General features: G+C 43.4%; 1 protein-coding gene across 2 annotated transcripts in view; it reads right to left on the bottom strand.

Moving 5' to 3' along the window:
• Positions 1-4,785: 4,785 nt before the first annotated feature.
• Positions 4,786-13,122, bottom strand: part of galnt11 (UDP-N-acetyl-alpha-D-galactosamine:polypeptide N-acetylgalactosaminyltransferase 11 (GalNAc-T11)) — a 180,479-nt gene continuing 172,142 nt past the window's right edge. For both annotated transcript variants that reach the window (XM_078536890.1, XM_078536897.1), the window contains 3 exons: positions 11,517-11,621; positions 8,728-8,865; positions 4,786-5,510 (listed from right to left, as the gene is read on the bottom strand). In XM_078536890.1, the coding sequence (XP_078393016.1) occupies positions 5,379-5,510; positions 8,728-8,865; positions 11,517-11,621 (375 nt within the window). In that variant the 3' untranslated portion in view covers positions 4,786-5,378. The remainder of the gene's footprint in view (positions 5,511-8,727; positions 8,866-11,516; positions 11,622-13,122) is intronic.

The following is a 13,122-nucleotide window of genomic DNA, read 5'->3' as shown; positions in this document are numbered from 1 at the left end:
TTTGTAGTTGCCATTTGTTAAAATTATTAATGTTGTATACTTTCTCAGCACGTTCAATAATCATGTTGTATACATGTTTTTGCATGTTCAATAACAATAAAAGGAATAAGATCTCACCATCAGTCTCAGATACAATAAGGCTCTTCTTTTCTCTAAGAATTACCATTTTAAATAGATCTGAGTCTGGGAAGAGTGTCCTGCAGTCAGCATCGTGATGAAGAAGACTGGGAAGAGTGTCCTGCAGTCAGCATCGTGATGAAGAAGACTGGGAAGAGTGTCCTGCAGTCAGCATCGTGATGAAGAAGACTGGGAAGAGTGTCCTGCAGTCAGCATCGCGGTGAAGCAGTCTGGGGAGAGTGTTCTGCAGTCAGCATCGCGATGAAGCAGTCTGGGAAGAGTGTCCTGCAGTCAGCATTGCAGTGAAGCAGTCTGGGAAGAGTGTCCTGCAGTCAGCATCGCGATGAAGCAGTCTGGGAAGAGTGTCCTGCAGTCAGCATTGCAGTGAAGCAGTCTGGGAAGAGTGTCCTGCAGTCAGTTCTTGTTGAAAATAACAAGAGTGACATCACAAGACAGCGCGAGAGAGCGGTGGCGAAATCAGAACCAGCGCGAGTATAGGGAAGCTTCAAAAAGTGATGTCAGCACAAAGGTGAGAGCTGATTGGTGAGTAGTGGGTAAGTGTTTTTCTCCAGTTTAAAATAGATGAAGCTAAGGAAAGGTAAGGGTTCTAGTTTTTGTTTAAAGTACATAAATAATGTAACTTTTTTCATTGTATTTAACTTAAAGGGTTTTTTTCCAACTAGAGGCATGGCAGGGCAGCTCAGTCCCATGTTATGTACTGCCTGCAACATGTGGGAAGTCCTAGACGCTCCTTGTGCTCTGACCGACCACGTATGCAGGAAGTGCCACCAGCTGCAGCTACTTGAGCGGCAACTAGAGGCACTGAGGTGCATCTGCGAGGCTGAGAGTTTCGTGGAGTGCACGTTTTTAGACATGGTCACCCCACAGCTTACAGAAGTGCAGACAGAGAGGGAATGGGTGACCAGTCAGAAGAAAGGTGTCAGCCAGGTAATCAGAAAATCCCCAGGGTGCATCTCGCTCGAGAACCGTTTTTCTGTGTTGGAAAACGGTGAGAGTGACGGTTCCTCTGGGGAGTGCAGCCTCGCTCATCGCACTGAGTGTGGCTCAGCCGCATAGGGGGGGGAAGAAAAAGAGAGTAACAGCAATAGTGGTAGGAGACTCGATAGTTAGGGGAGCAAACAGGCTTTTATGCGGCTGTAGACATGACTCCAGGATGGTATGTTGCCTCCCTGGTGCCAGGGTCAAGGATGTCACTGAACAGCTGCAGGGCATTCTAAAAGGGGAGGGCAAATAGACAGAGATCGTGGTACATATTGGTACCAACAACATAGGTAGAAAGAGGGATGAGGTCCTGCAAGCAGAATTTAGGGAGCTAGGAAACAGATTAAAAAACAGGACTTCAAAGGTAGTAATCTCTGTATTACTTCCAGTGCCACGCGCTAGTGAGTATAGACATAGGAGGTTAGTTCAGATGAATGTGTGGCTGGAGAGATGGTGCAGGAGGGAGGGCTTTAGATTTCTGGGACATTGCAACCATTTTTGGGGGTGGTGTGACCTGTACAAGGCTGCACCTGAACCGGAATGGGACCCACATCATTGTGGGGAAGTTTGCTAGTGCTGTTGGGGAGGGTTTAAACTAACTTGGCAGGGGCATGGGATCCTGAGAGGAGGTTCAGCAAGTGGAGATGCACAGCCAAAATTAGAAGAGAGAGCAAGTGAGTCTGGAAGGCATAGCAATTATAGGCCAATTAAGGCACGAGGGAGTTTGGCAAGGTTGGATGGTATTTATTTTAATGCAAGGAGTCTGATGAATAAAGCAGATGACTTGAGGGCACAAATTAACACATGGAAGTATGATGTCATTGCTGTCACAGAGACATGGTTGAAAGAGCAGCTCAATATTCCAGGACATAGGATCTTCAGGCGAGACAGGGAAGGAGGTAAAAGAGGAGGGGGTATCGCAATATTGACCAAGGAATCAATTGCAGCAGTAAGGAGGGATGACATCTTAGAAGGCTCCTCAAATGAAGCCATATGGGTTGAACTTAAAAACAGAAAAGGAGCAATCACATTGCTGGGAGTGTACTATAGACTCCCAAACAGAGAGAAAAAGAAGAGCAGATATGTAGGCAAATTTCAGAGAAGTGTAAAAATAATAGGGTGTTAATAGTGGGGGATTTCATCTTCCCCAACATTAACTGGGTTAGTCATCGTGTCATAGGTTTAGAGGGAGTGGAATTCTTAAAATACATCCAGGAGAGCTTTTTAAGCTAGTACGCAGAAGGTCCTACAAGAGAGGGGGCGGTCCTGGACTGAATTTTAGGGAATGAAGCCAGGCAAGTGGAAGAGGTATCAGTGGGGGAGCATTTTGCAGATAGTGATCATAACTGTTAGATTCAAGGTTGTTATGGAAAAGGACAAGGATGGGCCAGAAATCAGAGTTCTAAATTGGGGAAAGGCCGATTTTAATAAGATCAAGCATGATTTGGCCAGAGTGGACTGGGAGCAGCTACTTTTAGGTAAATCTGCGTCAGAGTAGTGGGACTCATTCAAGAAGGAAATAGGGAGAGTACAGGGCCAACATATTCCAGTAAAGACAAAGGGTGGGACCAACAAATCCAGGGAACTTTGGATGTTGAGGGATATACAGGATTGGATAAAGAGAAAAAGGGAGGCTTGTGGCAGATACTGAGGGCTCAAAACAGCAGAAGCCCTAGAGGAGTATAGAATGTGTAGGGGGGATCTTAAAAAGGAAATTAGGAGAGCACAAAGGGGGCATGAAAAAACATTGGCAGGTAAAATAAAGGAAAACCCAAAGTTATTTTACAAGTACATTAAGCGTTAAGTGGATAACTAGGGAAAGAGTAGGGCCCATTAAGGACCATAGTGGTAATTTGTGTGTGGAGCCGGAAGACATAGGTAGGGTTCTAAATGAATACTTTGTGTCAGTGTTCACAAGTGAGAGGGTATAGAAATCAGGCAGAAGGACTGTGATATAATTAAAGAAATTAGCATAGAAAGGGAGGAGGTTCTAGGTGGTCTGGCAGGCTTAAAAGTAGATAAATCTCCAGGCCCGGATGAAATGTATCCCAGGCTGTAGAGAGAGGCAAGTGAGGAGATAGGGGCGCTGGCAATAATTTTCAATACCTCTCTGGCCACAGGAGAGGTGCCAGAGGACTGGAGGACAGCCATTGTGGTACCGTTATTCAAGAAGGAAGGAAGGGATAAACCAGGGAACTACAGGCCAGTCAGTTGGTGGGGAAACTATTGGAAGCAATTCTGAGGGACAGAATGAATCTACACTTGGAGAGGCAGGGATTAATCAAGATCAGCCAGCATGGTTTTGTTAAGGGGATGTCATTCTGACCAATTTGATTGAATTTTTCGAAGAGGTGACCAGGTGTGTAGATGAGGGCAATGCATTTGACGTAGTCTACTTGGACTTCAGCAAGGCTGGTAAGTCCCGCATGGGAGACTGATAACGAAGTTAAGAGCCCATGGGATCCAAGGCAATTTGGCAAATTGGATCCAGAATTGGCTGAGTGGCAAGAAGCAGAGAGTGATGATCAAGGGGTGTTTTTGTGACTGATGCCCGTGTCCAGTGGGGTTTCACAGGGATCGGAGTTGGGGTCCCTTGCTGTTTGTGGTATATATAAACGATTTAGACTTGAATGTAGGAAGGTTAATCAGCAATTCGCGGATGACATGAAAAATGGTGGGGTGGTAAATAGTGAGGAGGATAGCCTTATGTTACAGGAGGATATAGACAGACCGGTCAGATGGGCTAATCAGTGGCAAATGGAATTTAATCCGGATAAATGTGAGGTAATGCATTTGGGCAGGGCAAACAAGGCACGGGAATACACGATGAATGTTAGGACCCTGTGAAGTACCAAGGATCAGAGGGACCTTGGTGTGCATGTCCACCGGTCCCTTAAGGTAGCGGGACAGGTAGATAAGGTGGTTAAGAAGGCATATGGGATATTTGCCTTTATTAGCCGAGGCATAGAATATAAGTGCAGGGAGGTAATACTGGAATGGTATAAAACGTTGGTTAGGCCACAGCTAGAGTATTGCGTGCAGTTCTGGAATCCGCATTATAGGAAAGATGTGATTGCACTAGAGAGAGTGCAGAGGAGATTTACGAGGATGTTGCCTGGGCTGGAGAGTTTTAGTTATGAGGAGAGATTGGATAGACTGGAGTTATTTTCCCTGGAGCAGAGGAGATTGAGGGGGGACATGATTGAAGTGTATAAAATTATGAGGGGCATATATAGGGTAGACAGGAAGGCACTTTTCCCCTTGGTGGAGGGATCATTAACCAGGGGGCATAGATTTAAGGTAAGGGGCAGAAGTCTCAGAGGGGATGTGAGGAAGAACTTATTCACCCAGAGGGTGATGGGAATCTGGAACTCACTGCCTGAAAGGGTGGTAGAGGCAAATGCCCTCATAACATTTAGCAAGTGTTTGGATGTGCACTTGTGATGCCATGGCATACAAGGCTATGGGCCTAGTGCTGGAAAATGGGATTAGAATAGTTAGGTACTTGTTTGATCGGTGCAGACTCGATGGGCCGAAGGGCCTTTTTCTGTACTGAAGACCTCTATGAAGGACTTAAAAAACTACTTTTGAAATTGGAAAGGAATTGCTTATGATAACTTAATGATTTTAACTTAGATATCTATAATCAGACTATACACACTGAAATAGTTTAACCTTTTCATTGGTACCAGCCTAGAAAACTACTGGCTTTCAACAAGCATTTGTAAGTGAATGATTTCATATAGTCTTTTTTAAAACATATTGCATAATAGATAGCATCAACATAAACATGTTTCACTCACATGTAATGGTACACAATAAAACCTTCAACATTAAGTGGCTCTACTCAAACGTGATTCACATTATCTACTGTAAAATGTTTCATGATCATTTTTAAAAACTGGCAATGCTTGACATACACAGAAACTAATGTAACCTTGCCAAATGTCAAAGAACGATCATTGGATGGAACAAGAAAAATCATAAATAATAATTAAAATACAATTTCAAACTCCTTGTGATGTCCACAGAACAAAATCTGAGACTAAAATAGAAAAATAATTTGTGGTAAAATCACTATTTTAAATCATTACATTCAGCAAGTTGAGATGGTTGAGGTAAGGGCCCTGCCACCAGCTTCCTGCTTTTCTATTACAAAGTGTAATTGTCAGCTTTTCCTGCTCCTGAGTAATGTCTTCGATGGAAGATTTGATTCAAGTCAATCTTCATAAAACATTTGCGAAGGCTCCCTCCTAAGATCAGCTCTCTATCTGCCACTGCTGTGCCGCAGAGCCATCACAAATTGCCATGGCGATATATCCTCTGATGTCAGCAGGATCCACCACTTGAAGGCACTGCCCAGCTGACACTTGGTATATGCGGTTATTTTTCTGTGAAAAAAACAATTAACAATTAAAAGCCACTTTCCCAAATTCATTTCACTACCAAACTGTGTCAGTTCACTCTGAGAATAATAGACCTGTTTTGTCACTATACTACATAGAAATGCAGTCAATTCATTATGGATGGGAAAATACGGAGTTACAAATACAATCGATAGCGGTCAGATTTTTAAAAATTCATTCATGTGGGCATCGCTGGCCAACATTTATTGCCCATCCCTAATTGCCCTTGTTCAGAGCCCATCGCTTATGGAGTCTGGAGTCACATGTAGGCCAGACCAGGCAAGGACGGCAGATTTCCTCCCTAAAGGACATAAATGAACCAGGTAGGTTTTTATGACAATCGACAATGGTTTCATTAGACTTTTAATTCCAGATTTTTTTTATTGAATTCAAATTCCACCATCTGCAATGGCAGGATTCGAACCTGGGTCCCCAGAGCATTACGCTGGGTCCCTGGATTACTAGTCCAGTGACAATACCACTACACCATCGCCTCCCCTCAAAATATCAGGGAACCATCTAAAGTTCTAACTGAAATGTATAAAATTCTTAGAGAGCTTAACAGGGTAGATGCTGAGACGCTGTTTCCCATGGCTGGAGAGTCGAGAACTACCGGTCATAGACTCGGGTTAAGAGGTCCATTTAACACATTTTTAAAAATTTGTTCTTGGGATGTGGGCTAGGCCAGCACTAGTTGCCCTTCGAGGGCATTTAAGAGTGAACTACATTGCTGTGGGTCTGGAGTCACATGTAGGTAAGACCAGGTAAGGACAGCAGATTTCCTTCCCTAAATGACATTAGTAAACCAGGTGGGTTTTTACAACAATGGTTCAAGACTTTTTATTGAATTCAAATAGCACCATCTGCTGTGGTGGGATTCAAACCCGGGCCTCCAGAGCATTACCCTGGGTCTCTGGATTACCAGTCCAGTGACAATACCACTACACCACCGCCTTGTTCAGAGTTGTGGATGCTCAGTCGACGAGTACATTCAAGACTGGGTGCTATAGATTTTTGGGTACTAAAGGGGTCAAGGGATATGGGAAGAGGGTGGAAAAGTGGAGTTGAGGTAGAAGGTTAGCTATGATCTTAGTGAATGCAGGAGCAGGCTCCAGAAGCTGTGTGGTATAATCCTGCTCCTATTTCTTATGTTTTTAACCAAATCTCTGGAAGAATCGGAGATACCAGTTCCTTTGAGAGCTTTTGGTTGGAACAACCTTGAGCTTCTTCACTGCGCTGTGTGGTCTGGGTGGCAATCCTAAATTCTTTTTCACTGCTGGAGGAATCAGTATGTGTTCATCAAATGAGTCCAAAGGAACCCTGTCTCGTGTTAGGGCTGCTAGGTTATGTCAAAGCAGGTAGTGTGCCTTTCTCTAGCAACTGGCCTGTTATTTGGGAATGCAGGAGAGTTTGACACCTACCAGATTGCTCTGCTGTCTCTAGTAGGGGTGGGGTCAGGGGAGACATGATGATATAAACCTAATAATCTAGCAGTTTTGCTTTTAACTCTCTATGTATAAAAGGTTAGCAACAACAGAGTATGGAACTTATAGAAATTTGGAAGATTAATTTTAGAACAGCAAAGGGACAGTCCTGTTAAATTTCTTCCTCCCTCCTTCACCTGGCATGAACCCCACGTCATCTTAACTGCTGCTGAAACCCTTATCCATATCCATGCCAACTCTGGGCTCAATTTCTTCAATCTCCTCCCTTTATAAACTCCAATACATTTGGATATCAGTGTACCTATTTTCTGTCCCACATTAATCTCACTCATTCATTAACCCTAGCCAACATGGTCTTCCTGTTTTCCAAAGTGCTGAATTTAAAATTCTTGCACTCAAGCCTGAATGCCACATCCAGATATTTTCAAGATTCTACCTTCCACAATGTCATGTCATATATGGTTTCAGTAACAAAAACTTGAATTTATATCAAAACACTCCAAAGTGTTTCACAGAGGCATAATCAAAGAATGGACACCAAAGCATAAAAGGAGATATTAGGAGAGTTGGCAAACTGCTTGGCCAAAAGAGATGGAGGGATGTAATTTCAGAGGAATAAAAACAGAAAATGCTGTAGAAACTCAGCAGGTCTGGCAGCATCTGTGGAGAGAGAAACAGAGTTAATGTTTCGACTTCATGTGACTTCTTCAGCTCTAAAGAAGGGCCATACGAACACAAAATGCTAACTCTGTTTCTTTCTCCACAGATACTGCCAGACCTCCTGCGTTTTTCCAGCATTTTCTGTTTTTATTTCAGATTTCCAGCATCCATAGTATTTTGCTTTTACTGCTATTTCAGAGTGTTGGACCATGAAAGCATGTCCATCAACAGTGAAACAAAGAGAGGCAAGAATGAACGACAGGCTAGAGTCAGAACGACGGAGAGTTCGGGATGGAGCAAGTTACAGATTTAGAGAGGAGCAAGGCTATGAACACATTCAAACACAAAGATGAGAATTTAAGTTTGAGGTGTTTAGCTGAACAGAAACTAATCTAGGTCAGTGGGAACAGGAATAACAAGACAAGCAGAATTTGGTGTGGGATAGGGGAAGGCATCAGAATTTGAAGTTTACCAAAGGTGGAGGGTGGGTGGCCCGCCAGGAGACAATTGGAATAGTCAAACCTGGGTGGGAGTCCCAGAAGCAGATATTGGGCCAGGGGAATGACATTGTTGCAAAGGTGCAAATAAGCAGTCATTTATAATGGAAAGGATACAGAGTCAGAGCTCAGATCAGAGTCAAATAGAACTTTCTGCTTCAAACTGAAATGTGGCTGGAGAAGGTCGGGGAGCAACAAAGGTAATGGCTCTGGCCACTGTGATTTTTGCTGGAGCTAATTATGAAAAACAGGGTTAAAAGAGTTCAAGATGGGGCTCATGGATAAGATGAGCTCTGAGAGAGTGTGAGAGAGGTGAGAAAGAAAAACTATGGAGACAGAGGTTCATGGCCAGGAAAATAAAACTGATCAGGCTGAACTGCAAAACCTCATGAGCCATATTTTCATGCATCTTACAGCTCCTTGTTATCATTGTACTGAAGTATCATGCAGAGTTTCCTTAACAGGCAATTATGTAACAAAATTAAAAGATGGTCAGTTTGTTGGTTGTTTGTTAATTCATTCGGCATTTCTCTGGAATTGCATTCAAGCGTATGTCATAATTGGCTTATTCTGAACAGCTCCAAAGTAACATAGTCTTACCCCTAAAGTCCATTGTTGCGATCCCCCTGACCCGTGACATTTCATGAGACGTGGGGAATCTGACGAGTGCGTCTCTGCCATGTCCAAGCAGAGAAGGTTGGCCAGAATCAGTTCATGTTCTTCATCATAAACCCAAATCTGTAAATATCACCAGAAGTGACAGCAGAAAATGCAAAGTAAACACACAGTGTCTCCTTGAAATGTTGAGAGGGAAACAAATGTATGAACTTGTAACTAAAATCTTAAAATAGTACTTTTACCTTAGAACACATTATTTGTACAGAAATACCCCTTACATTGTGCTGTAGAACAGCACCAAATTTAGCACTGGGGCTTCTTATTTAGAATGTATTTCTTTCCTTTTTTTGTTTCCATTAAATCAGTTGTTTCCTCTTGTAGTCTCTCACCTGGGAGGGCAGACAGGATGGGATAGGGACCTATTACCTGGTTACTGTTAACACTCATATTCATGCACCCAGGAGATTTCCTTGCCCCCCCAAAGTGAGCAGGCTGAACTGCGGTGTTCATTTTATCTCTAGCTGCATCATTCATTTGGTTCCAGCGCTTGGAAATTGACCTCAGCACATCCTTTAACAACAAAGGAGCAGGAGTAGACCACACAGGCCCTGGTGCCTGCTCTGCCATTCAATATGATCTTGGCTGATCTTCTGCCTCAACTCCACTTTCCCTGTCTACTTTCCATATTCCTTGAGTCCCCAAGAGACCAAATATCAGTCCAATATACGACAATGGGGGATCCACAACCTTCTGGTTGTCACAGGTGCTGTCTTTTGAGTTATGCATTAAAATGAGGTCCTGTTTACCTGATCTAAAAGATCCCATGGCATTATTTCAAAGAGGAGCAGGGGCGTTCTCCCCTGTGTCCAGGCCAATATGTATCCCTCAATCAACATCACAAAAGACAGATTATCTGGTCATAATCACATTGCTGTTTGTGGGAGTTTGCGAGACGTGATTAGCTGCCATATTTCCTGCATTACAACAGTGACTATACTTCAAAAATGACTTCATTGACTGTAAAGTGCCTTGAGATATCGATGGTCGTGAAAGTGCTACATAAATGCAGGTCATTCTTTCTTTTTGAATAGCCAATTTGGGTACTGAAACTGCAATCGAATTATTAACAGGGACCACTGCAGTGCAAAGCTCAGGCATTCTTTCAAAACAATTTGAAGCCATGTGATCTGTGTCAAATGGCAGGGTGAGAGCACACGCATGAGGAAATGGCCAAGTGAACTCAGCCTTTTCAGTGGTCCATATTTAATCCATAATGTCCTGAATGGTCTTCAATTTATATTAACACTTCTAATTAGAGATAACGCTGTGAAGTAGTTCCCTTATCTTGGAAAATCTAGAGTGAAAATCTCTGGCAGATAAATCCAACATTCTTGAACCCTTCCATGATCACAAAGGATATAACCATAGAGCTCCATGTAGTATTTGATTATATTCCAGCAATGGAAAAATGTTTATCAATGTCACCACCTCCCTCAGACTTGTGTCCTACTGCAGTATGGCCATGTATGGTGAGCAGTTCAAAGTGCACCATGTAACAAGGAGAAACTTTGTGGCAGAAGTCAGGAGTATGATGGAATACTCCCCACTTGCCTGGATGAGTGCAGCTCCAATAACACTCAAGAAACTTGACATCATCCAGGACAAAGCAGCCCGCTTGATTAGCACCCCAACCACAAACATTCACTCCCTCCACCACCGACAAACAGTAGCAGCAGTGTGTACCATCTACAAGATGCACTGCAGGAACTCACCAAGGCTCCTGAAGCAGCCCTTTCCAAACCCATGGCTGCTAACATTTAGCAGGACAAGGGCAGCAGATAGGTGGGAACACCACTACCTGGAAGTTCCCCTCCAAGTCACTCACCATCTTGACTTGGAAATATATCGCTGTTGCTTCACTGTTGCTGGGTCAAAATCCTGAAACTCCCTCTCTAACAGCACTGTCAAGAAGGCAGCTCACCACCACCTTGTCAAGGGCAATTAAGGATGGGCAATAAACACCTAGCTAGCGATGCCGACATCCTGTAAATGAATAAAAAAGATATATACCCAAGGCAGTTACTCGCTACAGAACACGACAGTGTAGCCTTACACTGGTATCTTTCATAAGGTCTGCCATCTGTTGTTTGAAGCCAAGGGCTCTGGGTGTTGCTAGTAGCATTTACCCTCTCAGCTATCTCCTGCCAAGCATTTTGGGATACTCTTATGGAATAGTAGAATCATAGATACAGCACAGCACGAGGCCATTCAGCCCATCGAACCAGTGCTGGAGAGTGTTCTTCAGAGGATAGCCCTCCTTTATCTTACTTCTTCCATTTCACTTCAAGGGCAGCATGTGTAAATCTGAGTGTGCAGCTTCTAATACTTCTCTTTGCTGTACAGGTTAAGACTGCAGCCCTTTAAATAGCTGCAGCTGTGTTTTGAAACATCTATCATCTGCGCGTATTCACTCACAGATTATGTACTGACCCTGGTTCTGTCAGTCATCCACAGGTAAGAGACTGTACTTTTAGGAGACTTCAGGGACTGCCTCAGTTGCTGAAACTGAGCCTGTTGAATTTATTGGTTATTTGGAAAAACAGACTTTTTTTCTCCCCCGACAAGCAAAAATTAAGATTGCACTTGCTGAAACAAAATCGCAAATTAAGTTAATCTACAAAGGATTTCAGTGGAAGAAACTTACCCCCCAAATCAGGAAAGAAAATTCAGGAATTTGGATGGGAATCAAAAAACTTCCAAAAGCTGCTCACCTGATCTGGATCTGACAAGTCACATTCCTTGACAACTACTATTCCAGCTTTCTGGCTGGGGTGGTTCTGGGCGCTGATGCATTTGGCTGTCTGCAGGTGCCGTATCTGCAGAAATAGAGAACAAGGTTAGTTACATCATAAAGTGATTTTTCAATATGACTGTTCTATCATTCAGATTCTGCTCAACACCTCACTTATTCATAGCATTATACAGAATTTACAGCACTGAATTTGGCCCAACTAGTTTGAGGTGCCTGCTGCAGGTTATCCAAGTCCCTGAAGTGTACAGGAGCGTAGGAATCACTGCTGTCCAGTCAACCTCAGTCTCGGGTTTGAGATCCAGGTCCTCAAATACTCTTTTCCTCAGTCAGCTGAAGGCTGAGCTGGCACACTGGAGGTGATGATGAATTTTGTTGTCTATGTTTGCCTTCCTCGAGAATGCCACATGTGCCTCTTCCCACCTTATTTCATATACTGTTAGCAGAATAGGGACACATCATAATACAGTAAAACAATCAAGTCAGAGGGAGTACAGCTGCATTAAGTTTCAAGGGAGTAAGGCAAGGCTGGATGGCCTCTACTTTAATGCCAGGAGTATTACAAGTAAAACGGATGAATTAAGGGTGAGGATTGACATGTGGAATTGCGATATAGTAGCCATCACTGAGACGTGGTTGAGGGAGGGGCAGGATTGGCAGCTCAACGTTCTGGACATAGAATCTTCAGGTGAGACAGGGGAAGGGGTAAAAGAGGAGGAGGTGTTGCATTATTAGTTAAGGAGTCAGTTACTGCAGTAAGGAGAGATGATATCTTGGAGGGGGCATCGAATGAAGGTTTGTGGGTAGAGTTAAGGAATAAAAAAGGGGCAGCCACATTGTTAGGTGTTTATTATAGACCCCCAGATAGACAGCAGGAAATTGAGGCGCAAATATGTGCACAATTTGCGGAGGTGTGTAAAAACAATAACAATAGGGTAATTATATTAGGTGATTTCAACTTTCCCAACATTAATTAGTGTTAAGGGCTTGGATGGAGTGGATTTCTTGAAATGTATACAGGAGAACTTTTTAGTTCAATATGTAGAGGGTCCAACAAGGGATGGCACAGTGCTGGACCCAATTCTGGGGAATGAAGCCGGACAGGTGGCTAAGGTGATGGTGGGGGAGCATTTTAGTGATAGCGACCACAACATGGTATAATTTAAACTTGTTATGGACAAAGAAATAGACAAGTTGCAAAAAAATGTTTTGGATTAGGGGAGAGCGGATTTTAGTAAAATAAGGCAGGATCTGGCCAATCTGGACTGGGAACAGCTACTTGAAGCTACAGAAGAGCGGTGGGGGTTGTTCAAATAGGAAATGGGGAGGGTACAGGTTCAACTTGTTCCCTCTAGGGTTGATAGGAAGGAGTAACAAGCCTAGAGAACCATGGATGACCAGAGATATTCAGGTTACGATGAGAAGGAAAAGAGAGGCTTTTAGCAGGTACAAGGGGAGCAAATCAGCGGAGGCATTAGTGGAGTACAGAAAGTGCAGGGTGGATCTTAAAGCAATTAGGAGAGCAAAGAGGGGATATGAGAAAGCTCTGGCTGGTAAAAGTAGGGAAA

Source organism: Cetorhinus maximus, chromosome 3, assembly GCF_964194155.1.
Source record: "Cetorhinus maximus chromosome 3, sCetMax3.hap1.1, whole genome shotgun sequence".
In the NCBI taxonomy this organism is placed as follows: domain Eukaryota; kingdom Metazoa; phylum Chordata; class Chondrichthyes; order Lamniformes; family Cetorhinidae; genus Cetorhinus; species Cetorhinus maximus.
This window is presented reverse-complemented; position numbering and strand designations above follow the sequence as displayed.